Source organism: Chiloscyllium punctatum, chromosome 33 (assembly GCF_047496795.1).
Source record: "Chiloscyllium punctatum isolate Juve2018m chromosome 33, sChiPun1.3, whole genome shotgun sequence".
NCBI lineage: Eukaryota > Metazoa > Chordata > Chondrichthyes > Orectolobiformes > Hemiscylliidae > Chiloscyllium > Chiloscyllium punctatum.
This window is the reverse complement of record NC_092771.1, coordinates 25,451,772-25,467,772: the sequence shown is the minus strand read 5'-3', so window position 1 is coordinate 25,467,772 and position 16,001 is coordinate 25,451,772. Positions and strand designations below refer to the sequence as shown.

Genomic DNA, 16,001 nt, shown 5'->3' with positions numbered 1-16,001 from the left:
TGATGGAAAACACTGGAACCCTTTAATGTCCACAGTGAAGTCACACAGGATAATATACTGGTGCAACCACTCAGGAATATGGTTCTCTTTGTCACTGCCATGCACCTTCAGGTAGGGGGGGTGCTTACTTATATCTCAGAACAGAGAGAAAGCTATTTGCCTGTATATCAAGACAAATGTGTGACAAGTTCTCATCAGAGACCTGCTCTGTACTGAAGTTGCTTACACAATTACACTGGCAAGTGACAGATTCTCTTATGCCAATGAGTCTGACTTGACCATAAGACAAATATCATGGTCCACTGTCAGAAGGATGAAGCCCATATAGCCAAAGATCTTCTGGATAGTGAACCAGCCACTGCAATAATCTGCTGGACATCATAACATCACTAGAATGCACTTCTAAGACAGATATGAAGTTGGTTGATAGCGACATGGACAATTGAACAACAGTTGTCAAGAGGAGATGGCCAATGAGTCAGGACACTGGATGAAATGAGGAAAGAAGGAAAACTCAGCTGGCCAGCAGGGCTCAGTAAAAAGAAAGGCAGTGAATTCTCGCATCTTTATCTGCAGCAATTTTGGCAGGAGCTGTCAAACCAGAGTGGGGTTCCTGAATCACACCAGGCAATGTTTGACAGAGGTGACCATCAAGATGAAAACTACTGCCTCCAGAAACAGAAGGATGCCCAGGATAGACAAGAAGATACAAATGGCTGGATTAGTATACCTAATCGCTTGTGAATATAATGGCAAATCAATTATAAAAAGACTATAAAACGAGATAAAGTGGAACTGGTTTGAGGCAGAGGCAGAAAGAAAAGGTAACCAAAAAGAAGTTATAATTTTATATCTGAAGTTTTAAAAATCCTCAAAATTAATAGGGTTTCACTAGGCTAGACAGGTTAGTTGACAGCCAATCGGCAAGGACCATGCTGCTGTTCAAAGGCTACTTATACTATTAACTTATAGACTTAAGCTTTAGATATTTAGAATCAGCCTGTTAAAATTTATTACAAATCTCTAAAGGGACTTGAATGCAGGCCCCCTGGTCCTGAGGTAGGGAAACAACCACTGCAGCACAGAGGCCCTAGACTAAGCTCGTATGTTGAATTTAGTGGTAAATGCAGTAATCTTTATGACGGACACGGAGAGGTCAATTATGAGATGGTGTCATTGTTAACTAAATCACACAACAAGGTGTATTAGCTGGCAACTTGCAGTACTTCCCAACATATGGGGTCTCTCTTCTTTGGTCACAAATAATGGCTGAATTGTGCTGTTGTACCATTTACTTAACAAGGATACCATCTCATTCTTGTTCGCCCCATGTTAAATGTTGTATGTTAAATATTTATGCCCATCATTGCAGCTTGTTACCTTATCAATGATTTTTTGATCACTCATGGGATATCAGTGTCACTGGCTCAATCAGTATGTATTTGTCCATTCCTAGTTGCCCTTGAGAAGGTGATGATGAGCTACTGCCTTGAACAGCTGCAGTCCAAGTGGCATAGCTAGACACAAAATGCCATTAGAGAGGGAATTCCAGGATTCGGCCCCGGCAACATTGAAGGAACAGCAATATATTTCCAAATCAGGATGGTGAATGGCTTATGTATCTGCTGTCCTTCGAGATGATTGTGATTGTGAGTTTGGAAGGTGGCTCGATGATTTTCCGCAGTGAAACATGTAAATGGTACTCTCTACTGCTACTGCCATCAGTGGTGGAGGGACTGGCTGTCTGTGGACGCACGCCAATCAAGTGAACGTTTTGTCCTGAATGGTGTCAAGCTTCTTGAGTGTTGTTGGAGCTGTATAGATTCAGGCAAGTGGAGAATACTCCATCATAATTCAGAATTTTGTCTTGTAGATGGTGGACAGGCTTTGGAGATGTAAGCTTGAGTCATAGAGATGTACAGCATGAAAACAGATGTTCTGGTCCAACTCGTCCATGCTGACCAGATATCCCAACCCAATCTAGTCCCACCTTCCAGCACCTGACCCATATCCCTCCAAACCCTTCCTATTCATATTCCCATCCAGATGCCTTTTAAATGTTGCAATTGTAGCAGCCTCCACCACTTCCTCTGGCAGCACATTCCATACATGTACCACCCTGAGTGAAAATGTTGTCCCTTAGGTCTCTTTTATATCTTTCCCCTCTCAGCCTAAACCTATGCCCTCTAGTTCTGGAATCCCCCACCACAGGGAAAAGACTTTGTCTATTTATCTTATCCATGCCCCTCATGATTTTATAAACCATTATAAAGTCACCCCTCAGCCTCTGACGCTCCAGGGAAAACAGCCCTAGCCTATTCAACCTCTCCGTATTGCTCAAATCCTCCAACCCTGGCAACATCCTTGTAAATCTTTTCTAACACTTTCAAGTTTCACAACATCCTTCCAATAGGAAGGAGACTAGAATTGCACACAATATTCCAACAGTGGCTTAACCAATATACTGCACAGCCGCAACATGACCTCCCAACTCCTGTACTCAATAACCTGACCAACAAAGGAAAGCATACCAAACGCCTTCTTCACTATCCTATCTACCTGCGACTCCACTTTCAAGGAGCTATGAAACTGCACTCCAAGGCCTCTTTGTTCAGCAACACTTCCTAGGACCTTACTATTAAGTGTATAAGTCCTGCTAAGATTTGCTTTCCCAAAGTGCAGCACCTCACATTTATCTAAATTAAACTCCATCTGCCACTTCGCAGCCTATTGGCCCATCTGATCAAGGTCCTGTTGTAATCTGAGGTAACATTCTTCGCTGTCCACTACACCTCCAATTTTGGTGTCATCAGCAAACTTACTAACTATACCTCTCATGCTTGCATCCAAATCATTTATATAAATGACAAAAAGTAGAGGACCCAGCACCGATCCTTGTGGCACTCCACTGGTCACAGGCCTCAAGTCTGAAAAACGACCCTCCACCACCACCCTGACTTTTACCTTTGAGCCAGTTCTGTATCCAAATGGCGAGTTCTCTCTATATTCCATGAGATCTAACTGATCTAGGATTTCAAGCCTCAACCTGCTCTTGTTTACGGGATTGTCCAGTTCAATTTCAAATCAATGGTAACTCCCTGAAGCTGATACTGAGGGATTCAGAACTGGAAATGTCATTGAATGCCAAGGGTGAATGGTTGGATTCTCTCTTGTTGGAGATGATCGTTGCCTGGCACTGTGTCATTCAAATATACTTGCCACTTGTTAGTCCAAAACTAGATATTACCCAGATCTTGCAGAATTTGGGCATGGACTGAGTCAGTATTTGAGGAGTTGTGAATTGTTCTGAATATTATGAAATCATTGGCAAACATCCCTACAACTGACCTTATTATGGAGAGGAAGTCATTAATGAAGCAACCGAATTTGGGTGAGTCGACGATACTATGCTGAAAATCTCGTGCAGAGATGTCCTGAGAGTCGAGAAGACAGTCCTCCCACACCTGTCTTTCTATAGGGATGCATGATTTTAACCAGTGGACAATTTTACTCAATTCCCACTGACTCTAGCTTCATTGATGCCACACTTGGCCAAATTAATCTTGATGTCAGGGCAGTCACTCTCACCTCACTTCTTAAATTCAAATCTTTTGTTCGTGTTTGAACTATGTTCTAATGAGATCAGGGGCTAAGTGGCCCTGGCTGGAGGAACCCAAACTGAGTGTCAATGGGCAGTCTACTGCTATGCCAGTGTAGTCTGGAAGTACGGTTAGTGAAAGCAAGTTTATTGACTAGTACCAACTAATGCCTTCTGCTTGCCAACAACTATCCAATTGGTTCTCAGGTAGCTGAAAAGCTTAGGAAGCTGGACAAGATACAGAAACTATTCAGACCTCCATCAACTAGAAGCTTCCTTTGTTCTCTGCAGTGAAAGTCACAACAATCCTGAATAAATCAGTTTTTTTATTTCTCCAGCAGTTGTTGTAATTTGTGACTTATAGATTAATAAATCAAAGAATCAACTATCTTATATCTCTTGCATATCAGTAGAAGCATCCAGAAAGGAAGACCCAGAGGCACTATTCTGTTCAGGAGAAGAACTGTCACAGAAGATGCTGTGAATAGAGACGACTGAACTGCTTTCCCAATTTCCCCTCCAACCATAACACCCATGTATTTTTTTCAACTTTATGTGCGTGTATAAGGGGAGGTTATAAGGGGATTATCCACAGCTGGAGCCTACCTATTTGCAAAAATAGTAATTTTTGATAAATACAGAAACATGGTCTGTGCTTTCTATCAATCTGGGTTTAAAAGACAGGCAAATTGGGGAAATTTTGCATAAGGTTTAAAATTCTTTAACTTTTGTGACAACTCTGGGAATGGAGGGGTCAATTTCCAGCATGCTATCCCAGTGAGGTGCAAGACCACCTATGTTATTGGTACCAATGTGAATCATAATCTCTGTTCATCTTCCCCCTTCAGGATTCTATGCAGCCGTTCAATGATGTCTTTGCCCCTGGCTGAGGCAATGCATCATCCAGGGCTCTCACTTACACCGGAGAAACCCCATCCATACTCCTAACACTATCGCTCCTCCTCCCTTTCTGCTGGCAGAAATTCCCAGGAATTTGAGTATTCTTGATTTTAAAAAAAGACAACATCAAAGCTTTTACCCTGTGCTCATCAGGACAGATGCAAGAATACCAAGTTTCAAAGGGAGCAAAGATTAAACACAAGCTTAGGGGACAACAGTTCCCTCTTATATTCCCCAAGATAATGTCATAAACAATCAGAATTAACTTACTTTTTATGACTTTAACAATATCCTTGCAGATAACTATTCTCTGGTGCCTTGTTTCTGGCAGTCTCAACCAGTGTTACTTTGCCAACAAATCAGCCACCTTTTTCCCAGACTGTATAACGTATTACTTACTATGAAATTAGGCATTCTTGCAACTGGCCGAATGAGTGCAAGACAAAAAGCTTCATCAGAACATCTTTTCTTTTACCAGAAATGCTCAGTTTCTGTACTACCTAGCAACTTTTATAACATACTTTGCAACACAATCTGTATTTTCGGTAATTTAATATTTGCATAAACACAAACATGCAATCAGTTTGAAGAACTTACCTTATTTCTAAATTACAGGCTCAAAGGAGAATTTTCTTTTTTCCATGTAACCAATCAGCTCTCAATCTACCCCTTTCACCTTTTACTTGACTTTATTAAAATGCATCTGAATCAAGTTAGACTTATCTTTCAGAACTGTAACTGAACGTTTAGATTTTTGTTGCTTAACAACTAATTTATTGACATACACTGTATTTTGCTTGTTATAGTGAGATGATTTTTTTTGAAAAGTGAATTAATTAATGCCCAAAAACATTTCAGCTCCAGCTTATGGAAGGTTATAATCATTCAAAAATAGAAGATAATCACCTTCCTTCTCCCTTATAAATACATGAACCACAATTCTCCACTCCCTCATACATAAACTAATGTGGAGCAGCAACAACAATGATGCAACTGAATCTAGTGCCTAATTGGGAATGATTGACAGAAGTGGTTAGAAATGACAGCTCTTCAAACTGATTGTATGATAAGACTTGTGAAATAATAGGACAGACTGGGGAGAGTTGAGTAAATCACTGCAATGGGTACATTCACACCACTGAGTGTAGGGACAATAATGCTATTACAGAATGAAAGCAGATGTGAACAAAATACCTTAAGATTCCATGGAGGAGGAATCACATTGGAATCATTTCAGACCTTGACATTTGTTTTACTCTTCACAGGTTTAGCTATTTCATCTGCATTATTATTAAATCTGCAGTGCAAGTGCACATTGACTTTCTGATTTGATAAAACTCAGCTGACACAAGCAACGCCTCATTGGTTCTTTGAGAGGGTGACCAAACAGGTAGATGAGGGTAAAGTGGTTGATGTGGTGTATATGGAGTTCAGTAAGGCATTTGATAAGGTTCCCCATGGTAGGCTATTGCAGAAAATACGGAGGCATAGGAGTGAGGGTGATTTGGCAGTTTGGATCAGAAATTGGCTAGCTGAAAGAAGACAGAGGATGGTGCTTGATGGAAGATGTTTATCCTGGAGTTCAGTTACTAGTGGTGTACTGCAAGGATCTATTCTGTGATCACTGCTGCTTGTCATTTTCATAAATGACCTGGATGAGTGTGTAGAAGGATTGGTTAGTAAATTTGCAGATGGCACTAAGTGGGGTGGAGTTGTGGATAGTGTCAAAGGATGATGTAGGTTACAGAGGGACATAGATAAGCTGCAGAACTGGGCTGACAGGTGGCAAATGGAATTTAATGTGGAAAAGTGTGAGGTGATTCACTCTGGAAGGAGCAACAGGAATATACAGTACTGGGTTAATGGTAAGATTCTTGGTAGTGTAGATAAGCAGAGAGTTCTCAGTGTCCATGTACATAAATCCTTGAAAGTTGCCACCCAGGTTGATAGGGTTGTTAAGAAAGTATACAGTGTGTTAGCTTTTACTGCTAGAGGGATTGAGTTTCGGAGCCAGTGAGGTCATATCGCAGCTGTACAAAACTCTGGTGCTCTGGTCACTGCATTATAGGAAGGATATGGAAGCTTTGGAAAGGGTTCAGAGGAGATTTGCTAGGATGTTGCCTGGTGTGGAGGGAAGATCGTATGAGGAAAGGCTGTTGTCGTTCAAGAGAAGGTTGAGAGATGACTTTTTAAGATGTTCAGAGGTTTAGGTAGGGTGGACAGTGAGGGCCTTTTTCCTCGGATAGTGATGGCCAGCATGAGTGGACGTAGCTTTAAACTGAGGGATGATAGATATAGGACAGATGTCAGAGGTAGTTTCTTTACTCAGTAATAGGGGTGTAGAACACCCTGCCTGCAACAGTAGTAGACTTTCCAACTTTAAGGGCATTTAAATGGTCATTGGATAAACACATGGATGAAAATAGAATCACATAGGATAGATGGGCTTCAGATTGGTTTCATAGGTCAGTGCAACATCGAGGGCTGAAAGGCCTGCACTGCGCTGTAATGTTCTATGAATTAAAGCTAGGGGCATTAGCAAATTTTATGGACTGATCTCAACTGAACCATCAGATGCATTGGGATCAACATTTTGTTAGTTCAATCACAACACTGATAACTGGAGTATGCTTTTAAAGCAACTCTCAAAATGCTCAACCAACTTCCTTCTGTTGCAAAACTGGATGATTGATGTTGGGTGAGATACCATGTTTCAGACTTATAATATAGGGTACTGCAATTCAGCGTGTACCAAATGCTATTCATCATGATTCATCTGCTCAGGCTTTCACTGGTTTACCTAGCTTTGTCCATTATTAATCCAGATGTATAGGATTCAGGATGCTCAACTTACTCAGATTGCCAGTGTTTAACTAACGGATGTTGAGAGCTGTAATGAGAGCTGGCACTTTGGGATGACTTGAAGGCCATGGGACAAATTGTGCACTTGTGGAAAAATTCGCAGTGGGTGCCTTGAAGGTGACTCTTGAGTGTATTTGAATCACTAAAGATGATTCCACAGTGCACGCACCTGCACAAAAGGGCAACAGTAAAATACATTAGACACAGCAAGGAATTCTACAAATACTTGACTATTTTACAGTTATGAATCTGCATTTTGGACTCAACAGATGGTCTAAATGAGCTTTTAATATTGTTATTTTGTCTTAATGGGGTCATATTTTTACAATATTCCATAAACAAGTTATTTATCTCCAAAGAAAATAGTTAAATACAAAGACTCAAAAGCAACAGAGGAAGAAAAATCTAAAGGGGGCTATTTGTTTTCCTAGTCTCTTTACTTTTGTTTAGAGTAACACACTTCTCAAAAAGAAAATATTTCATTAATCATAAGGAATTGAGGGTAGGACTGTCTTGCCATGAGGCGTTTTTGGCAACAGCAAAATACTGAGAACATGCTAGATTGACTTCACTGCAAGCTCTTAGGCTTCTTCAGTCAAGGCTCTTCTATAATGGATCTCTAGAAGACACACTGGTTGCAATGTGTCTTCCGGTTTGCTCTTCCTTCCTGTGAGGAAGCAGCTGGAAATCCATAACCATGCACATGAGGATTGCAACTGCCTGCTGAGCAGAATTCCTGGATCTAGCTGTTCCTGTCTATGGAATCCACATGCAAGAAATAACTTGAAGGAATATCATCAAGCAAGTTAAGTTTAGTATCAAATTGAAAGAAAAAATATAGTGTGGCAATGATTAGTGGTAAGCCAGGGGAGTGGGAAAGTTTTAAAAACTAACAGAAGATGATCAATAAAAAAAAATACAGGGAGGAAGTAAACTTTGAAAATAAGCTGGCAAGCAATGTAAAAACAGATAGTAAAAGCCTATTTAAATATAAATAAAGGAAAGGGGGGGTCCAAGTGAACATAGGCCCTTGGAGAATGACATTGGGGAAACAGTAATGGGAAACCAAGAATAGGCAGAGAAGTTGTGCAAACATTTTCCAACAGTCTTCATGATGGAAAACACTCACAGCCTTTCAAAAACACTATATAATTAAGAAGTAAGAAGCGGGGAGGAATTAAATACAATAGCTATTACTAGTGAAAATGTACTAAAGAAACTAATGGGGCTAAAGGTTGACAGCTCTCCTGGGCTTGATAGGTTACATCCTAGGGTTTTAAAGGAAGAAACTACAGAGATAGTGGATGCAGTAATCATTCATGAATCTCGAGATCCTGGACAAATCCCAGAGGATTGGAAAACTGCCAATGTAACACCCTTATTCAAACAGGGAGGGACACAAAAAAAAATCTATAGGTCAGTTAAGTTAAATCTGTTGATGGGAGAATGTTACAGTCTAGTATAAAAGATGTAATAGCAGGGCATTCAGAAATACAAAATACAATCATGATGTGGAGATACCGGTGTTGGACTGGGGTGGACCAAGTTAAAAATCATCAAAGTGCTACTCCTTCGTTAGCAAGTTACTGGAGTAGGATCAGAGGACACAGAACTTATAACAAAAGACCATACATTGATGCGATATTGAACAAAATACAATCAAGCAGAGGCAGCATGGCTTCATGATGAGGATGCCACAAAGAATCAACTGTTATCCTGTTATTCTCAATTTATATTGGGATGTCTTGTAAACTTTCTTAATGAGTTTAAGATGAAAACCTTTGACAAATGTGCCTTTTTCAGCAATATACCAGCAGTTCTGTACTATCAAATGACTATGTAATTATTTTTCTCTTTTGTCAAAGTGAGCTTTTTTTTTGTTGTTAACAAATTCCAGATATCCATTGCAATATTTAACAACCCCATGTTTTAGTGATAAATAATGAGAAGGTAATGAACGAATGAGGAAGTAATGTTTCTGTTATCATTACATGGAATGCACACTAACTCCTTAGGAGAGTAATGCATTCATTGAAGGTTAGAGAGTTTAGATACAGTCAAAGCTAAGAAACCTCCAATGCTTTTGTGGAAGGGATCAACTGCAGTTTAACCTGTTGAACTGGACAGATTAATGCTTCTGCAGCCTGATCCTTCTTCCTGTTAGGGCTCTAGGATTATCTGGAGTTCTGCTTTCAATGATATGTTTATCCTCAATGTTCCATAACTGGAAGGTCATTTCAGTGTTGCAGTCTGGTAAGTTCAGGTTTTAAATTTCCAAGTGCTTTTGGTTTCAATCTTTCAGCATTGGGCACATCGCATTAAACTTATTTTAGCCTCAAAGGGAGACTCACTCACTACACTCTCCGATGGAGAAAGTCAAATGGATCAGAAAAGAACCCTACTTCCAGCCTCCCCTAGTTGATTACTACTCAGTGGAGAATATACTGGAGTAAGGCAGTCTGATTTGTTAACCATTATGACGTGTTTATGAATTCTTCATTCCAACAGAGAGAAGGGTATCCCTGCTTGGAAATTATAGATTCTCACAGAACTCACTGCACGTTGTGAAAATAATACATTGAACTATGCAGTCCGACAACATGTTGATGCATCTGTTAATGTTGGAAAAGCAGTTTTCTTTGGTTGACAGGGGACCATGGTCCCTAAAATTCAAACCAATCAAATTATATTTCTACTGTCTTACGTGATCATACCCCTGCATACTCGAGAATGTGACACTGGAAAAGCACAGCAGGTCATACAACATCCAAGGAGCAGGAGAATTGACGTTTCGGGCATAAGCCTGAAACCTCAAGCCTCATTCCTGATGAAGGGCTTATGCCTGAAGCATCGATTTTCCTGCTTCTCAGATGCTGCCTTACCTGTTGTGCTTTTCCAGCACAACACTCTCGACTCTGATCTCCAGCATCTGCTGCCCTCACTTTCTTCTTACATGCTCAGCATGATCAGCAATCATCTGCACGCAGAATGCATTAAAATTGGTAGGGACTGATAAAGCCACCTTTACTATTAGGAGTTTTCTGTATGAAAAGAGTAATGAAATAGAACAGCAAATTGTTCTTTATTCCTAATTTCTAAATATATATAAAAAATTATCAACTGTTTCAGTGTGGAAAGTCAGACCAGTTATTTTCAAAAAATAATGATTTTGAGTATGAATATCCTTTCATACTGACCTATACACTACTGTCCGTGCATAGTGTAGGCACCTTTCCTTGATGTGAGTTTGAAAATCAGCTGAACGACACACTGCACCACACTCTGGACAACAATAAGGGGACTTGTGTGCGTGGATGCGGAGGTGAGCGGCATAACTGCATTTGTTGGGCAGCATCATCTGGCAGACTCGGCAACTCTTTAAAAGGGAAAGAAAAAGATGCAACTGTAAAATATTCCACAAATATATAACACTTTCACATACTACCTTGGCACCCCAAACAAACTGCATTAACGTGGAGTGAAACTAAACTATAATTCAATTATCAGCAACCAGCATCGATGATTAGAAAATAGTTATGCTGATTTAGAAATTAATCTTCCAATGGACATAAGCTCTTTCATTGACGACAAAGTTTATTATGGGTCACAACACTTAAATTACATATGATTAGAATATCTAGCATTCTCCTTTCAAACCTAATTACTAAGCATACCTATGTCCTAGAGGGTGTTTCTTGTGTGAAACATATTGGTATCCCTGTCACAAGTGTGACAGAGTAACTAACAAATGTGAACAGGCATCAATAAGCAAATTTTAATATAAGATCTTTGCATCAGCTAAGTTTAAATTTTTTTTAGATTAGATTCCTTACAGTGTGGAAACAGGCCCTTCAGCCCAACTAGTCCACATCGACCCTCCGAAGAGTAACCCACCCAGAACCATTTCCCTCCTAACACTAACACTAGTAGGCAATTTAACATGGCCAATTCACCTGACTGTACATCTTTAGATTGTGGGAGGAAACCGGAGCACCCAGAGGAAACCCACACAGACACGGGGAGAATGCGCAAACTCCACACACAGACAGTCGCCCGAGGCTGGATCCGAACCTGGGACCCTGGTGCTGTGAGGCAGCAGTGCTAACCACTGAGCCACCGTGCTGCCCTAAAATCTTGATTTGTGTAAAACAATAGGAGCAAAGGTAATATTCCAACGATAAATTCTATAGTTGGGTTAACAAGATGACAAATAAACATTTCAGAAACAAAATCAAACGCCTCAACCATCACTGAGTGTTAGGTTCTTTTTCTTGAGATTCTTACACACTTGATGCAACTGCAATATGCCAACTTCTGTGAACAGCCAAAATTTATTAAGTACAAGCTTTGGAGGATCACTTAACACTCCTTGCAATGCTTGTGAAGCATGTTAAGAGAAGCTCTCTGAACAAAGGAACAGTTCTCCCTTTACATTACCATCAGTAATGTCCACAAGACAACCCCCTACCACTCCCCCATAGTCACACGCCACTCAAGACTAAATGTAGTGATTTGATTATTTCCAGAAACAATGTAACGTAGATCATTCCTTAATGGCAAGATCTGGGGTAAATCTTTTTTTAACTGCAGGGTGTGGTCAAAATTTTAACTGCAATGTTCTTGTTGATTCTGAATAGCAGATGACAATGTAAATTTACTCTGAATAGTAGGAGATGGCAATGTAATTTTTTTTCATTCTACCTGCAAGACAGAGAAACATACCACCCTACCCCCGAGACATCCAATTTCTTGAAGGTCAGCAGAACAAATGAACTCCTTATCATCTCATGAAGACAAAGTGCTTATCGAAAGGAATGAAAGAGTCCCTAATTAATGGCCAATAATGTCAATGAGTGTTTACTCAGTGTGTCCCAGCAGGAGTGCAACAGCTACCTTGGATTCTGATGCCATAGTAGCTACCTTTCTGTTGTCATTGACAGCTGTCAAAGAGCTGCAGCTACAAGTCACTGTCTCTTCTTTGTTATTCCTACAATTATCCAATGCTTCAGGTGATAGCCAGTACATTAGTTTTAGTAAATTCTTAAACTAACAAAATATACCAATTTAACATTGAGGCTATTTGGTAGGAAAATGAAACCGCAGGTATTTTTCTTCAATGTCTATTTTGAGGTTTATAGCTTTGCTGTGCCCTGCTTGAAAGAAATACAATTACATCAGAACTGCTAAAAAAAACCCCATCAGACATATGAAATTGAAACTGCAATTTGTTTTACAGCATTCAATTAATCCTACCTACTTTGAAGTCAGGATTGTCTGTTTTCCATCAGAGGAATATCTCAATAGCTTCCACAGCATAATTTATCTCACTTCTTGAAGGTAGTTACATGTCCTCCATTCCAGAAATCAAGGTAGCGGGTGTTCCTTTTCGTCCTACATCAGGAAAGAGCTTTTTGCCTAAAATGTCGATTTTCCTGCTCCCCGGATGCTGCCTGACCTGCTGTGCTTTTCCAGCACCACACTAAGCTTGACTTTGATCTCCAGCATCTACAGTCCTCACTTTCGCCCAATTCCACTGGCAGCTCATTCCATATGCATACCTCCCTCTGAGCAAAAGGTTGCCTGTCAGGTTCCCTTTTTATTCGTCCCCTCTAACCTTAAACTGATGCCCTCTAGTCCTTGATTCCCCAACCCTGGGAAAAGGACTGAGTGCATTCACTCTATCCATGCCTCTCATAATCTTATACATTTCTATAAGATTCCCCCCCTCAGTCTCCAACGCTCTGGATAAGTTCAAGCTTGTCCAACCTCTCCTTATAACTCAGACTTTTGAGTCCTGACAACATCCTTGTAAATTTCTTCTGCACTCTTTCCAGTTTTACAACATCCTTCCTATAGCAAGGTGATCAAAACATTTTCTAAATTTACACTTGAAAGATCTGGTTCTAAGTTTTAGACCATTCCCCTAGTCCTTTACTCTCCAAGAAAGATCGAGAAATCACAAACTTAAGTGTTACAACACAGGTACTTTTCTGCTTATGAGATTTGTCGGTGAAATTCATCACTTGACAAACAGCCATATGTAAACATCAAACGCTGAATGCCCACCAGACTGCACAGGTTAATGATGAAAACCTTAGAAACTCTTATGAACTGTATATCCCCTTGATGTCATTAGTATCTAGAAATCTATCAATCCCTGTCTTGAACACATTCAACAACTGAACCTCCATAGCCCTCAGCTGTCTGGGTAGGGAATTCAAAAGGTTTGCTACCCTCAGCAAAGAAATTCCAAATTTCAATCCAAAATGTTTATTTATTCCTTGGATTGTCAACACTCCCCAGTCAAGGGAATGTCCATCCTGCATCTACCCTATCAAGCCCTGTAAGAACTCTTGTGTGCCTCAATAAGGTCAGCTCTCATTCTTCTAAATGCGGGAGAACACAGACCTAGTCTCCTCAATGTCTCTCCTTTGGAAATTCCTGACACCCTAAGAGTCCCACTCAAAGATGTTCCGTTGCTACAGAAAAACAATGACACACCTTGCTTCATACAGGCAAGTTGTTAAAGCCCCAGGAAGTACCATCATTCAACTGGAATTGGCTCTACTGGTCCTCTAACCTGAAATGTTTGCACAGATACATCTCAAATACTGTGTGCTGTTTTGGTGTCCTAATGTAAGGAAGGATGCGAATGCACTGGAAGCAGTTCATAGAAGGTCGACTATATTGATACCTGAAATGAGTGGATGTCCTATGGGGAGAGAATGGACAGGCTGGGTTTATTTCCACTTGTAGCTAGAAGAACAAGAAGTGCCTTGATTCAGATGAACAAGATCCTGAATGGTCTCGACAAGGTGGATGTGGAGAAGATGTTTCCTCCTGTGGGTGAATCCAGAGCTTTTGGGCACTTTTTAAAATTAGGGGTGGCCCTTAAATGAAAGGGAGAAAAAGTTTTTCTCCCCACTAAGAGGACTGAGACTTTGGAATACTGCCTCAGAAGGTGGTAGGGATGGGTTCTTTGAATATATTTGAGACTTTGGTGGATAGATTCTTGTTATGCAGGGGGAAATCAAGGGTTATTGAGGGCATATTGGAATGCAGAATTCAAAACAAATAGATCATCTAAGATCTTATTAAATGGCGGAGCAGGCTCGAGGTGTAAAACGGTCAACTTCTGCTGCTATTTCCTATTTTTGTAGTAGTATTTGGAATATGTCTCATTCCAATAATGAGAATTAAACAGGTGGGTGCAGAATTAACTGAGTTCCTGATGAAGAGCTAATGCTTGAAACGTTGACTTGTCTGCTCCTCAGATGCTGTCTGACCGGCTGTGCTTTCCCAGCACCACACTTGTTGACTCTAGTTTATGAATTCTGAGCAACTGGTTTTGGCCAAGCCATTTGGAAGAAAGGCATGCTCGAGTTTAGGATTTCTCTTTATTTATTTTGTGACATGTGTGCATGTTCTTTCATTGGAGTATCTGGCAGGCCATTTGATCAGAGAGTGCATGACCATGGAGAGCAACAAAAAAATGTTGGTGTTAATTTGACGACTGTGTTCTGAAATCTCAGCATCATCATTTCAGAAGTGAATGACACCTTGGAATGAAGGGGTTCCAACAGATCTAGATGGTATTTCACACCTGGCAAGCACCTTCCAAACCTATAACCACTAGCATTGAGAAGGATAAGGGCAGCAGGTACATTGAACACTGCTACTACAAGTTCCCCTCCAAGCCACTCACCATTCAGACTTGGAAACATATTGCTGAGCTTCATTGCTGGTCGGCTAAAATTCTGGAGTTCCCTCCTTAATGACATTAGGGGGTCTACCTATACCAAATGTACAGCAGCGGTTCAACGCAGCAGCTAACCACATTTTCAAGGGCAATAAATACTGGCCTTGCCATTGAAATTTCCTATAGATCACTAAAAAAAAATCCAGACCACACTGGTGGGGTGAAAATCTCTGTTCATGGGCCATAAAGATTTTACGTGAAGTGAATTTGGGAGTTTGGATCTAGTTCCTAGGAGCATGGCCTTACAATACAATACATTCCTGATGAAGGGCTTATGCCCGAAATGCCGATTCTCCTGCTTCTCGGATACTGCCTGACCTGCTGTGCTTTTCCAGCACTACACTCTCGACTTACAATACAAAAGCACACCTGCATGAGCACAGAGACATAGAGATGTACAGCACGGAAACAGTCCCTTCGGTCCAACTCATCCATGCCGACCAGATATCCCAACCCAATTTAGTCCCACCTGCCAGCACCTGGCCCATATCCCTCCAAACCCTTCCTATTTATATATCTATCCAAATGCCTTTTAAATATTGCAATTGTACCAGCCTCCATCACTTCCTCCGGCAGCTCATTCCATACACGTACCATGCTCTGCATGAAAAGGTTGCCCCTTAGGTCTCTTTCCCCTCTCATCCTAAACCTATGCCCTCTAGTTCTGGATTTCCCCACCCCAGGGAAAAGACTTTGTCTATTTATCCTATCCATGCCCCTCATAATTTTGTAAACCTCTATAAGGTCACCCCTCAGCCTCCAACGCTCCAGGGAAAACAGCCCCAGCCTGTTTAGCCTCTCCCTGTGGCTCAAATCCCCCAACCCTGGCAACATCCTTGTAAATCTTTTCTGAACCCTTTCAAGTTTCACAACATCTTTCCA

At 40.7% G+C, this 16,001-nt stretch overlaps 1 protein-coding gene across 10 annotated transcripts in view; it reads right to left on the bottom strand.

The window, feature by feature from the left end:
- Positions 1-16,001, bottom strand: part of znf592 (zinc finger protein 592) — a 195,129-nt gene that overhangs the window by 47,959 nt on the left and 131,169 nt on the right. For all 10 annotated transcript variants that reach the window (XM_072553161.1, XM_072553165.1, XM_072553160.1 and 7 more), the window contains 2 exons: positions 10,558-10,736; positions 7,353-7,529 (listed from right to left, as the gene is read on the bottom strand). In XM_072553161.1, coding sequence (XP_072409262.1) covers positions 7,353-7,529; positions 10,558-10,736 — 356 coding nt within the window. The remainder of the gene's footprint in view (positions 1-7,352; positions 7,530-10,557; positions 10,737-16,001) is intronic.